At 40.7% G+C, this 14,427-nt stretch overlaps 1 protein-coding gene across 2 annotated transcripts; it reads right to left on the bottom strand.

The window, feature by feature from the left end:
* Positions 1 to 11,497: 11,497 nt before the first annotated feature.
* Positions 11,498 to 14,080, bottom strand: LOC118556016 (E3 ubiquitin-protein ligase TRIM21-like). 2 transcript variants are annotated; one of them, XM_036142491.1, is made up of 2 exons: positions 13,477 to 14,080; positions 11,498 to 13,246 (listed from the first exon to the last, which is right to left on the bottom strand). In XM_036142491.1, exon 2 carries the CDS (start codon positions 13,235 to 13,237, stop codon positions 11,624 to 11,626), a length of 1,614 nt encoding a protein of 537 aa, XP_035998384.1. In that variant the 5' UTR covers positions 13,238 to 13,246; positions 13,477 to 14,080; the 3' UTR covers positions 11,498 to 11,623. The 2 variants fall into 2 exon arrangements, with proteins under 2 accessions (XP_035998384.1, XP_035998383.1); XM_036142490.1 differs by having other exon boundaries at positions 13,914 to 14,080.
* Between the last annotated feature and the right edge of the window lie 347 nt (positions 14,081 to 14,427).

Raw genomic sequence — 14,427 nt, 5'->3', positions numbered from 1 at the left:
ATATCTAATGTATCAGCACCTTCAGATGCTACTGGCGGTCAACATGGCCTTGATGAGACATCCTGCGGCAGTCGACGTGATCACTGAGGTGATGAATGAACAGAACTGTAAGCTTGATAAGCTGACTGCGGTGGTGGTACACAGAGGTGAGGTGGGATAAAACCTGGAAGTGTGAATGTTAACTAGCCCATCGATTGGAGTATTGAAATTGGATCCAGGAGACGCAGACGAAAAGACTCTGAAGCTGAAGGAAAAGTTGTTTTTTCTCATAACAAATTCTGTTTTTTTTTTTTCAAATCAGACTTCCCATTGTCAAATTCTACCCTGAGTTGTTATGGCGACATCGCACAAATCCCCCCCCCCCCCCCCCCCTTCCCTGCTGACATCTGTGGATGTTTTTCTGAACTGTTGGCTGCCGGATAAGACCAAGGACAAATGCCCTCTGGAGAGCTCCACGGAAATATAAACATTTTCACCCATACAGACACACATAACTGATGCTCACAAATACAGATGAACTGTACCCGACCAGTCTCAAATGTTGACCTTATGCATATATGTGTCTTGTGTTATTTGTGCTTCTCATGCAATGAGGTTTTTTTGTCGGATGCTTCACTCTTTATTCGTGAGATCATAAATTGTCAAGCATCTGTCTTTTTTTTTTCTCCCTCCACTTCCCCTATGTTGTTGTAATCTTCCTTCAACAGATCCAAGAGCAGCGCCTTGTGGACACAGTAGTGTCCTTGGCAGCACGGCCTCAGTGAACCGTCTCCCCCCCTGAAATGTTTGTGATGTTTATGTTATGCCGATGGTACTGAAACAGCAATTTCCCTCTGGGATTATTAAAGTATATCTGATTCTGAAAGACTGTCTTATCCCTCAGTGCTCAGACTGCAGCATTTAGAAAAAAAGGGTTTGCATGTTGGGTGGCCACACCAGTGTTGCTAGTTATTGCGGGAGAAACAAGTAACCAGGTCTATTACCTCTGCCTTGTAAACAGCATAGATGAACAAGCCCAAAGTCACTGATAATAAGCAGACGTGGCAACACTTCTGGAAGCTCGGAAAACAGTGCTGAGTGTTCCTGGAGGTCACTTTCCACCTCTAGCTATCATCATTCTTTAACAGATGTGAAATAAATCATGAAGTTTAGGGTTACTTATTGTTGAAACATCATTATGATGTTTGAACATGACTATGTGTACAATTTTTGACTAGAAAATCGTGAATAAAGATCGGCTTCATCATTGCTGTGTAGAAGAAATATGGCTTCCTATCTTATACATGTAGGTTAAATGTCCCTTGAGGATTTCCATAAGGAAGCCAGCCGGTGTTTTTGTAGGATGTGTTTGGAAAAACCAAAGTATCCCACTGGTCCATGCAGCGACCCAAAAGCCCAGCTCCAAGTCCAATCTTATTCCACCTCAAGTGGTCCTGGTGAAAAACCCAGAAAGCTCGATTACACTACTGATTAAAGGGATTAGAGTCACACAGCGGTGCACTGTTTAAAGAAAAAAAATGCAGATACTCTGTTTTTAGGCAATGGGAGCTGACGATGGGACCTGACCGCATCATAACAAGAAGAGAGTTAAGACGAAAAAGAACAGCTATTATGTTGTTTTTGTGGAGCCGTGTGGAAGTTTTAAAAAACTCTTACTATCACCTGAGAAACATTGCTAAGATAAGGCCAATTGTGTCAAACTGTGATCTTTAGCTTGTGATTCAGGCTTTTATTTCTTCTCGCTTGGACAACTGTAATTCTCTTTTTACTTGTTTTAACAAAGCTGCTCTGAATTGCCTTCAGCTGGTACAAAATGCTGCTGCAAGGCTTTTAACAGGATCTAGCAGAAATACTCACATTACTCCTATTCTATCCACCTTGCACAGGCTCCCAATCAAATTTCGGATAAATTTAGAAATTTCAGTTTTGACTATTAGAACCTTGCATGGCCAGGCTCCTTAATATGTTACTGGTCTGTTGACTCCTTCAAAAAGCAGCTGAAGACTTTACTATTTAGGCAAGCTTTTGCTTGACTGTGTCTTGTTCTCAAGTTACACTTTGTGATATTGCATTTTTATTTTATGTTAACATTTTATATAGCTTCTTGTGTCTTTTATGAAGCATTGTCTGACTTTATATTTTACTAAAAGTTGTCTATTGTGAAGCACCTTGTGATTTATTTCTATGAAAGGTGCTACATAAATAACGTTTCTTCTTTTGCTTGATGCTGTAGAGAAGTCTGCATGGATGTGTATTGCGAGACAGGACAGTGATGTAAATATATAAATATCTTGTTGTGAACGTTATCATACTTAGTCATTCATCAGTCAGTCATTGAAACCCAATAGAATGGATGATGGCCAGTCCAAAAACAGTTTCTAAACTTAGCTTGAATGATAATGCAATGGACAAAAGGTTAGCCCCACAATTATCTATTTTTGTATTAACACAACTGTGCCCATTACTGCAAGCCTGAGCCTTGTGTACACACCAATAACAATATTTTTTTGATATTTTTTGCATGCTGTGCATGTGCTCATGCATGCACACAGATAAAGGCCTGGTAAAGTAATTTATCAAATTTCCATGTCATTCCAGTGTCTTACAATACCTGTCCTTGCAACTGGAGTTAGAGAGCTTAAAACTATTAATAGAGAAATATTTTGCCCGGCGTCTTGCATGTGTTGACACTGTAATCCCATGGTACTTGCTTTTGCAAAGTGGTGCAACCTTAGTTTGTGAAATACAGACAGCAAATTACATAAGCATGAAACTGGTTCTCAGTTCCGAATTGGCTCTCTGCAATGTGCTCACTGTCATGCATTCAGCCCTTTGTGTTTTTTGGGCTGATTGCCTATTGCCTCTCCATTCCCTGCTTCACTCACCATATTCAGCATCACCTGCTGCTGCTAACTATCATCTAGTCGCTTCACCTGAGACTCTGTCTAGTTATATCTGCCTCCCACAGCCATTCTCAGCCAGATCTTCTCACTGCCTGCATGAATTTTTCCTCTGTGTTCGCTTGTGTTGATCTTGTGCTCGCCTTCCCCTCACCAAACCAGTATTCTAGTGCTTGTGTGCAAAGCCTGTTTCCGTGTGTTTGTGAGTGGATCCAGTGCCTGCTCTGCATTCCCCTGGAGCATTTGCTCCGGTCAACCATTCTGTCACCTGTCCAGTCATCATCATCTCTTCAGTCTGTCATTACTACATCTACTTCACAATAAACCTTTTAAAGGTGCCATGACATCACTGTATAAACAATTTAATGTAGTTGATATTGCTACATACGCAAATTCTCCAAATAATGTTATGAAGAAAAATGTCAGCTTGTGGTTTTGTCAGGCCATATGTCCCTCCTAAATAAAAGGCTTGGGTATGTTAATGATATGTGGGTCTAACTAATTGACTTCACTCTGGTTGACTAAAATCATATTTGGAAAACCGGTCAATAGCAGCCACACATCCCTTCCCCCTTCCATGTACACCTCTCCTTTCTACCCACAACACTCCATTACATATCAATTATTATGACTGGTGGAAGTGTTATAGGTTGCAGGACGTCAGACAGCTGAGACCAAGCTGATCAAAGGCTTTAACCTGCCAGTGGCTCCAGGTCGCCACGGTGGGGCAGGCTGCCGGTTCCAGTTCACCATGGGTCATAGCTGGCTAACATTTGACAGCATTTAGAAATGAAATTATCTTACGGGCAATGACAGCGTTGTTGTCGCCACCTTCCGTGTTGGTACAGAAGTTTTTCTTCAAAATTCGTTTGGTCGAAAATACCGACTTAAATTCCCCCACAGGAAATTGTCTTCAGTAAAGTCCCCATAAATGAACTTCAGCCACTCTTCTGTAATTCTCTCATCCTTAGTGGAAACGTCCGTCCAATTTTTGCGTGCCCTTGGACATATCCGTTCCCTTTTTTAGTAGCTGCTGTGAAGTTTTATTGGATATTCATGCCCAGTGGCTTCAGTGGCGTCTGGCTCCTGTTCGAGCTGATACAGGGAGATGCCATCCTCCTCTCAGGCGGAGCAGACATGCCAGCGAGATTATTATTATTAATATTATTATATTTAGAAAATAATGTTTTTTTTTTACAATAATAATAATACCTGTTGTATAATTTTATTTTGTTGTACTTATATGCCACAGATTAATGACATTAAACTGGTCTGTGGTGCAAAAATATTTGGGGACCACTGGGATAAGGGAAAGAGCAAACTGTGCTTCTTGAGGAAACTTAGGTGATTCAGTGTTTTCAGCAAGAAACTGCGGATCTTCTATAAGTATGTTTTGGAGAGTGTGATCTCTTTTGCCATCATCTCTTGGGGAAGTAGCATCAGAGCAATCGACTTAAACAAACTCAACAAGCTAATAAAGAAGGCCGGCTCTATTCTGGGACTCATTTAGAGCCTCTGCTGATGATTTCACAAAGAATTCTTCATAAAATGAAGAACATTATGGACAACCATGAAAATCCTCTTCATCAGGCTGTCATATAACAACAGAGTGTCTAAAGTCAGAGGCTTGTAGAGGAATCTCCCATAGCATGGGTTACAGCATCATTTAATTTCACTTTGGGATTAATAATCTATTTTTGAACTGAACTAAACACAGACCTTACAGTACTTTGTTGACAAAGTAATATAAATCTTCTAGATGTAATTGAAAACTTCAAGTTTTTATTGTCTAATCCATGCTGATTTCGTAGCTGCAGGACCCCCCCCCCCCTATTTTTAACAAATTCAAAATAGCTTGTAATGTTCATAACCAAAAAGAAAGAAATGCAAAAACACACATTTTATCTGTTTACAAATCGGTTTCAATAGTTTTTTTATTAGTTTCTTAAAATAAAGACAACAGAAGGAGGTGCTTATCTTTGTGGAGGACCCGGTGTTTCACAATGACAAAAAACATGAAGATGTGAAGTAGCGGCATTTTCACAAGTCTATTCTTATCACAAGGAACATACAAGCTAATTAAGGGACCAAGTCGTTTTTTTTACTATAGCGTGTCTCTCCATTCCTCTACTGAGGGAGGGGGCCTCTGTATGCTTCAAAGATGGCTTGTTTAGTTTTCAGTATCTCTCCTGGTTTATTGTTAAACACATGGTGAATATGGAACTGAACAGTTCTTTGTAATCACCAAGCAATATTTCCTTTTGTGTGACTTTAAAAACGGTTTCTTCACATTTTTAAATGCTTACTCTGTAGGGCTCCAACCATGAACAGAATAAAATACACCCACCCTTTAGAGACTATATTTGATCTTATCACAAGCTAGCAAGTTCCTGTAAATTACCAGCCTTGCCCTTCTTTAGAATTGACAGAGGATATTGCATAATGCTACACGCAGGCTGAATAGATATGAGCCTATTTCAAAACCACAGTGTACGCATATATCGTTGTAATTATAAAAAAAAACAACTAAGGTTCCTGAGGATTTTATCATTAGAAAATAGAAGATTTCCTTAATATTTAGTGAAATACTTTATTTAAAACATTGAAATATTTAAAGATTAACCTGAAAACACAGTAATGAATGGCATGATGGGTGACTACATGATCTGTGTTTCAGGTAAAATAATAATATGTTGCATGACTTGGTTTACATTATTTTGGAAATATCTGCAATGATGGCCTTGTGTGTCTTTCCTTTGAGAGCATGATCACAGAAGGGCTGATCCAAGTGATTTCCACAGACAATCAAGTTCCTGAGGAAGGTATAGTGACCATGTTAAAAGAGAAGATAATTTGCTGTATCACATTATTAAAAAAGTATTATCTATTTAAATTGAAATAACTCACACCACCAGTCAAATGTTTGGACTCACCTTCTCATTCAATGGTTTATCTATATTTGTATCACTACCTCTGGGAACCCGTTCAAAACAGTTGGAAAACCATTCCAGATGGGAAACCTCATGAAGCTCATCTGGAGAAGGCCAAGAGAGACCAAAGCAGTGATCAAAACAAAGTAGGGCGTATTTAGAAAAAGCTAAAATATGCAAGATGTTTTGAGTTATTTCTTAGTTCAAAAACAATGCTTGTGACATGATGATGACAGACCACTTCACATGGTTGTTGCGAGCGCAGCATCCCTGTCTGTTGGGTTGGTTGGCGCTGCGCACTTGTTCAGAGGTCCATGCTCCGTGAGCTGTCTGGCCAGCAGGTGATTGTTCATTGCTGAAAAACCCACTACAACTTTATATAAGTTGTAGTGGGTTTTGGTAACATCATGAAATAATATATAAGGTAGTATTAGTTGTAGCCTGTTGGTATTAAAAAATAAACTCACCCTTAGTGCATCCTTTTAAATCTAGGGATTCCCTTAATATTTGCCTAAACTGCCTATAGTCAGGGTTGGCTCTGATTGACAAGGGTTATTACATAATACAAAATGCAGGGTGAATAGACCAGTTCATTCTTATTGTTTTGATCCGGGTTTTTCGCGCATGCGCGCCAGACTGGTAGGCAAAAGGTGAACACAATGGCGGACGCAAACAAAGGAAACAACGAGTTCTCAACGTATTTTTCTTCTTTAGATAACATATAACAAGATCGTTTTAAGAGTAAGTTGATGGTTTATGGTATCAGATTGCCAGATCCACACAGCAAAAGCCTAAAGGGACGGAGCGAGTCTGTGAAATGCTGGCCAAGTGTTCCGTACAGCAACATATACAGCTGCCTTATAAACACGGCAGGCCAGTACAGACGAGAGAGCATGAAAGCCATGAAACCACTGGACGGCTACAATTATTTTATATCGGGACATAGGCACCAGCAACCCCCGTGACCCAATGAGGGATTAAGCAGGTCAGAAAATGGATGGATGGATGTTCAGACATGTTTGTGTAACATACGAAAGAGGAGTCCTCAGCAGAGAGGAAGACTCGCCACCGGTAAGTAAAAAAAAAAACATTGTTCACTAAGGATTATTTTGGTGTTTTTGTCTTATTAATCCTTTTCACAGACTCATGCCAGAGGGTTTGCATACATTGTACATGTACGTATATTATTACGAAAACAAACGTTTACGTCTTGACTTAAGTATATATCCTAATTTTTTATTTATATAATGATTTAAGTAGAACAATGGCTAGTGCAAAATTAAGTTGTATTTACCGGAGATAAAGTGTAGACTGCAAATTCTGTCGTGGTATGATGGCTCCCACAGTCGATTGGGATTGTCTGCCTGCATCCTTTTCATTGAAAATATCGATTTCTTTTGTCTTTCTTCGTCCTTCGGTAAACGAAAGAAATGTACATCCGACGATTTGGAATGCCTCTGTGTGCAACCGGGAGCACAACAAGTCGTAGGCATTGTTTAGATTCCAAAAATAAACGAACTAAAAGCACGCTCTAATTCACCCGTTTTGTCATGGTAGTAGACGACAACAGTACTGTTTTTGCCTACCCGCGGGACCCGGATGTAGCGTGGATGTAGCTCGTGACGTCACGCGTGAACTGGTCTATAGATATGAGCCTATTTTAAAGGTAAAACCAGAGAATATGCATATATATTGTTGTAATTATAAAAGCTAAAGTTCCTGCGGTGATAGTTATTAAAAGACAAAAGTGTCAGGTCTTGTTTTTCTATTTTGACCCTGAAAGCAAACATGAAGGCAGGCAGGCAGTTAAGAATTTTTATTGAGAGTTGTGTAAATGGTGTTAACAGGGCGAACCGGGGTCAGATAGTAGGGTGACTAGAAGGGCTCTGGTAACTGACTATGGAGAAAAGACTAAACAGGGCTCAGCACCGACAACAAGCAGCAGGGTGTGATAGTGCAGGCAGAGGCCGACTTGGGGAATATGTGAACACAGTGAGCTGTGGCTGACAAACTGTTGGCTTATGTCTGGTGACTTGTCCAATAGTGAACCATGTTGTAGATTGGACAGGTTGATAGTCCAGCGGAAAATGCTGAGAATGCCTGCGATGTTACTGGAACGATCGTGGACAGGAGTGCCTTGGGATTTGGAACTGGAACTGACACAGAGTATCTTCTTCGGATGATGATGACAATGGTCCAGGCCAGGTTCCAGACAGGAGTGGTAACGTTGAGGAAGAGAACACGTACGTTAGTCGGAAGACTAGAGCTTAGGGAGCAACAAGGAGCAAAGGTTTGGTCGTATACCACTCAGGGAAAGCTAATGCTCTGACGCATCCTTCTGTCTCCTGCCTCCTTAAAGCCCCAGTGTGTAAGATTTTCAGAAGACCTCACCGTTAAGTGCGTAATAATTGGTACAGATGCTGCGGAGTGTCACAAATGTGGCAATCAGTGGCATATTTAGGCCATTTTAGGGGTGCTCAAGCACCCCTAAATCTTAGCTAAGCACCTCTGAAAAATTACTGATTCAGAGAGTTTCCCTTTTACCAATATTTCGTTTCCATTGTTGCTTTCATTTTCTGTCGACCCTTTGAGGCAGTTCAGGCATAAATAGCAGGTGTAATTTTTTTTTTTACATATTATACAGTATAAGAAGACTAGATGCCGCCTAAAAACTGCTATTTTTTATTTAGACTTTTGCTTAGTTATAATAGCATGATTAGGGTTCCACAAAATAATACTGCTATTTATTTGACTATTTCTACTTCTAGAATTAGGATAAAGACAAATAAAACAGAGGAACACTATTTACATTGGTTTTATTGTACATAGATTTCCACACTGTCCATTAATAAATTAGTACAAAACAGAGGCGTAGCTAGACATTCTCATCATCAGGGACTTAGCCCACAACATATTTCATCATTATGAGGGTTATTTGGTACACCAAAAAGTAAGAAATTATTCAATCTGTTGATGTGTTCGCAAAATTAATTTAATATAGGCCTTTACATATCTTAAAGTTTAATCTGCTGTTCTTTAATAGTCGTACTAGTATATACCAATAATATATTAATTTGTTCTCATTTGAATGATGAAATGGACAACCACTCATGTAACAATTCAGTCTTGGTGTCACCCATCTTACTCGAAGTACAGTATTGGGTCCTCCATGCTCTTTATGTATTAAGATTTACTCCACATTTAAACATTGACATCTGACTATTGTTAGGGAAATAATTAGTTGTCTGAGAGGATGTATCTTGTGATCTTATGAGTATCTTAGATATAAACAAATAAGGGTGGGGTTTATCTCTGCGCATTTCTATATCTTCAAAAAAAAATACAGGATAAATCTAGACAACAGACATATTTTGACTATATTTGGTTTAATAGGCACGTGTTTACCGTCTGTCTCTGTTGCTGGTAGTTCAAATGGAAAAAAAGTCAAAATTTGACATTCATCACATCTGGTGATGCTTTAAACATTAACAAACAGCATCTAGTGTGTGTCGTGGTTATAAACTTTGTATAAATGTAGCAACAAATACTGCTTTTCTCTTTAGACAGACGAAACATACTGTTTCGGCGGCAAACTCTTGTGAATAAACCCACAGCTATAGCTGAAAGTCCCCTTAAACAACAGTTAAACCTTGAAGTACGTAAATGGAGAGTACAAACGCAACGCAAACCTGTTTTCACTGTGTGAACAGAGCCAGAGACGGTAATACAGTGATCCAGATCATAGTTGTTAACTATAAATAATAACTGTCATATTGATCAGATTTCAAGTAGGTTGCTTGCTTTATATGCATGACTTACCTTGTCACTTCTCAGTGCAGAAATACATTGCTCCGACAAATGACGACTTCTTAAAAAGAAATAAAGGGCCTCCCTCTGTCTCTCCATCTTCTCCATGACACTCAATATCCCGCGAGCTGATGCCGGGTTATATTGCATTGCGTATAAGGAGAAAATGATCTTGTTTTAACAAGATTAGTCTCTCGTTAAAACAAGAAACATTTGCCGGTAAAACAAGAAAGTTATGTCCTGGTGAAGATTCTCAGTCATCCAGGTCATGGTCATTCCAAAAAATTAAAAAACAAAGCAACTGGATTTGTTTTCCGTAGTTGAAGACGTTTCGCTTCCTCTTCAGGAAGCATTCTCAATTCAAAAAGTCTGGAGTAATGTGGAGTAACAAGCTTTATACTACTGTCAAAACAAAGGCATTGTAATGGCTTAGATAACATGCAAATACAACCGAAACAGGTCCACCCCTTAGTAATGGGCGGTCGTTAAAGACATTAAGCCAGCAGATTGAACCGAAACTGGTCCACTCTTCTGTAACGAGGAGTCGTTACAGAGGAATTTACAACTCATCTCAAGGCTCTTTCCAGAGTCAATTCTATCTGTCAGGATTCTTCTCTTTTCCTATTACAGATGATCGTAGTTGACAGGTGGGCGTGGTGCACACCTGCAGCTTGTTTCGGCAGCTCCGGCTTGGAGTTTAAAAACAGGGCGCAGTCAGCTGAAGGACGCTGGAGTGTTAAACCGTTGTGGTACAGTTAGTGGCCACTGTCTCTTGACAGTTTCTCGTTCCTGCGTGATTCATGTTTCCTGTTCTCAGTATTAACTAATGTCTCCCATCTCCTTGTAGTTCGCTCTGTGCTTTGGATTACTCACTGGCTGCTCCTCCGAGCGCTGAAGTCTCAAGCCAAGTTCCTGAATCCTCGCCGCTCAGATTTTGCTCCGGCATTCCCCTCGAGCCCCCTTGGTCTTACCAGGCCAGACAAGAGTTCCCCCTTCCTAGATTCACCCTGGTTCCTCTGGGCTGCTCTCTGATCCCTGCTTCATGCTGTGGTGCTGTTCGGATCCCCGCCTTTGCTCCTCCTGCTGGTTTACCTGTCACTTGGTCACCTAGTTCTACCCAAACAAGGAGCTTTACTGAGTCCGTTCTTCCACTCCACCCCCACCCCCCCCCACCCCCCAGATAGGTTACTCATACCTGGCAGTAAGCATTACGCCACAGATCCTGCAAATGTCCAGGTGTAATCTTCCCATAGTGTTCCGATCCCGACGTCTCGATCATTCGGCAGCTCATTCTATGAGCATAACATCTCCGTGTACCTCTGAGTTTTCAGTAAACACCTTTAGCTACTTTTTGTCTCCCGACTGTGTTCTGCATGTGGGCCAAACACCTAAAAACTATGACACTATCAAATCATATATTTCCTCTTAAAATGAAGCGTAGCATGAGACTTAATCTAAATAAATAACATTTCGTGTGAGTACATCTTTTTATTTATAAAAAATGTATAGTTTTTAATTCGAAATATTACAAAGGAAATATTAATTTACACGTCTTTATGATGTGGGGAAAAAACACAGCCAGACCACCATTACATTTCTCATCTTGTGCGCCCCTTAGTGGCAGCTCCACACTGTCTAAATCCCTGATTTAGAAAATTTGGTTAAAAGTTTGCTATCTAAGGAAATCCAGCAGATTTGATTGATTCTTTGACTTGATCCAAGAATGATTCACAGAAACGTCCACCTGTAGTTTCACCTGACTGGAGCCTTGGCATCAGAGGCGACGCTAGAGTCCATATTATTACGTAAACTTCAATTTTAAGTCTGCTCTCACCTTGATTAATAACATGGATGTATTTACAAAACCTAAGAGTCACTCAGACTGGAGGTTCTTCACCCACAGGTTCATTATTCATGGAGCTTCATCTGGTTATGGTTCTGATTCTGGAACCTGGTTCTGGTTCATCAGTGCAACAATCATTCTGATTAACAGATGATCAGAGGAGCAGAGTTTTCACCTCCATCATTTAGACAGGGACTGAAGTATGGATAGAGCTTCTCAGTGAAGCAGCAGTCGGTAAAGGAGTAGATCAGAGCTGCAGCATCTACATCATAAAAGGAGACCAGACCCTCCTCATAATCCACAAACACCCCCACCTTCTCAGGACCAGGCTGGACATGGAGACGGACTGGAGGTTCAGCACCAGCTTCGTACACATTTCTATTTCTCAACCAAATGGTCCAGAAACCTTTCTGAGGACTTTCGGTGAATTCTCCCTTCCTTTTGACAGACTCTCTGGCCACTCCTAAATACCAGCTAGTTTGTCCTTTAACCTGAATTTCAAAGTAAAATCTGCCTGAAGAGAAACTCTGCTGTCCTAAAACACACGGACATGGAGAAAATCTCTTTGGGTTGTTTGGAAGGTCCTTTCTTTTATTCCCACAATTAACTTGTTTTCCATCATCAGAGAGGATGAGGTTAGGATGAGCTGTATCAGGATCCAGAGTCACATCCACTGCATACTGCTTGACCTTCTTCAGCTCAGCTTCCAACAGTGTCTTCATCTTCTCCCCGAACTTCTGCTCCAGCTGAGCAGCAGCTCTCACCACAATCCCCTCATATGATAGAGCATGAACTCTGACCTCTGTCCAGTTGTTGGTGGGTAGAGCAGCTTTCAGGGAGGAGAAGCTTTGGAGGAGGTGGAGGTGGTCTTTAAACTGTGAGAGCTGCTTCACCTCAGAGCTCCTCTTCATCAGCTCAGAGATTTCCTGCTCCAGATCTTTGATGAGGTCTTCAGCCTGTTTCTCTGCAGTTTTCTGATTATCTTGGATCTCCTTTATGAGCTCCTTCAGGCCTCTCTCAGCAGCATCCTTCAGAGCAGTGAAGACCTGAACACCTTCTGCTTTCTTTCTGTCTGCAGCATCTTTACTGATCTTCACCGACTCTTTGATCTCCTGGATCTTCACTCGTCTGCTCTGGATCATCTTCTGAACTTCAGCCTCGGTCTTCTTCAGCTCTGCCTTCTTTCCTTCAAATTCTTCTCTCAGAGGAACAAACTCGTGGTTCTTGTGGTCTAGAACAAGACAGAGCGAGCAGACACTTGTCTGGTCGGTCTTACAGAACAGCTCCAGAGGTTTATCGTGCTGCAGACACATCCTGTCCTCCAGGTTTTCCACAGGCTCCATCAGCTGATGTTTCTTCAGACGTTGAGTGGTCAGATGAGGCTCCAGGTGAGTCTGACAGTAGGAGAGCAGACACACAAGGCAGGACTTCAGGGCCTTCAGCTTGGTTCCAGTGCAGACATCACAGGGAACTTCTGGTTTGGCAGCTGAGCTGCTGCTGCTGGCTTCCTGCTGAGCTTCATGTCTGAACTGAGCAACCATCTCTTTGATGAAGGTGTTGACTCTCAGTTGAGGTCTAGAGGTGAAAATCTCGTTGCACAGGGGACACTTGTAGGGAACATTAGCCTCCCAGTGCTGAATGATACAGGCTTTACAGAAGTTGTGTCCACATGGTATGCTGACTGGATCAGTGAACACATCCAGACAGATGGAGCACAGAAACTGATCCTCAGACCGCAGGTTGCTGCTAGAAGACATTTCTGAACTCTGAGGACAGAAAACGAAGTTTAAAGAAAGCAAGTCAGTAAAAGGCGTTAATGTCTTTGCCAGTTTTACACGAGTTAGTTAAATATATTTTGTTTCACAAACTTAGTAATCAAAGCTGATTCTGATTTAAACCAAATTTTACTTCTGGTCACCTGATGAGTCTCAGTAGAAACAGAAGGTTTGGTGTTTCTGCTGCTAGTAGAAGCATAGATAGTATCAGCAGTACTCACCAGTATCTCAGCGTATTGTTGAGGAGCAGAAAGCAAATCTCAGTTTATTTTCTTCTTTATTTTCTTCTATTTTCGACAGAAATTAACATTAATCTTTACTGCAGCACTGCTGAGATCCAGAAAAGTCTGATCATTTCTTGTAACTGACACTGAAACTTGTATTTCCAGGTTTGCTCCGCCTCTGACTACACCTGTTTAACTGCTTTTATTTCCTCCTGCAGTTTTGAACAAACACTTTAACAATTTTTACTGCAGACTCTTGGCATTACAAAAATGCAATACAGTGAGAATCATTCAAATATCCCAGTGCTACACATTTCTCCGATTGGTTTTATGTTTTCTTTTGTTTTCATGTCGAAACATACAAGCAGTAATGCCTGTCACTCCATTTAGCATTAGCTTCATTTCAGGTTGTAAAAATACATCACAACACTCACCGGAGAAAATCACAGTAGAAACAGATTTAACTGCAAAAATCCTGGTCACTTATCTTCTCTTCTTTCAACCGTTACCAGAATTCACAAAAATGAATCGTATAACGTACTTTGTTTCTCTTTTTTCCCAGCGTTCTATTGCTCAGCACAAAGTGCTGCAGCCAGCTACGGTTTCTTCTTCTACTCCCCTTTTTTCTCTGCTGTCTAACCCAGAGGGTAAACTCACAAGCCACCTTCTGGCCGTTTCTGGTACCAAAAGAAAACCCAAAATTAAAATAGAAACCGATTTGCTGGTGCATTAAATTACCAGACAGAATCCAATGAAAACAAAGTATAAAATAATACTGACAATATTACACACACATATGGGGGTTACACAGAGAACGTAGAGAACTAAAGCTTACACTTACAGAAGCAAATTAAAACAGAAATATATGGAAATGAAAGTCTAAAAATTGCAACCCAGAAGCATTAAAGCCAGCAGGACTTTATCCCTCACTCTCTGGGACAGTAAACA

The sequence above is a fragment of the Fundulus heteroclitus genome, chromosome 10 (assembly GCF_011125445.2).
Source record: "Fundulus heteroclitus isolate FHET01 chromosome 10, MU-UCD_Fhet_4.1, whole genome shotgun sequence".
NCBI lineage: Eukaryota > Metazoa > Chordata > Actinopteri > Cyprinodontiformes > Fundulidae > Fundulus > Fundulus heteroclitus.
Note: the sequence above shows the minus strand (reverse complement) of the source record. Positions and strands in the feature narration are given on the sequence as shown.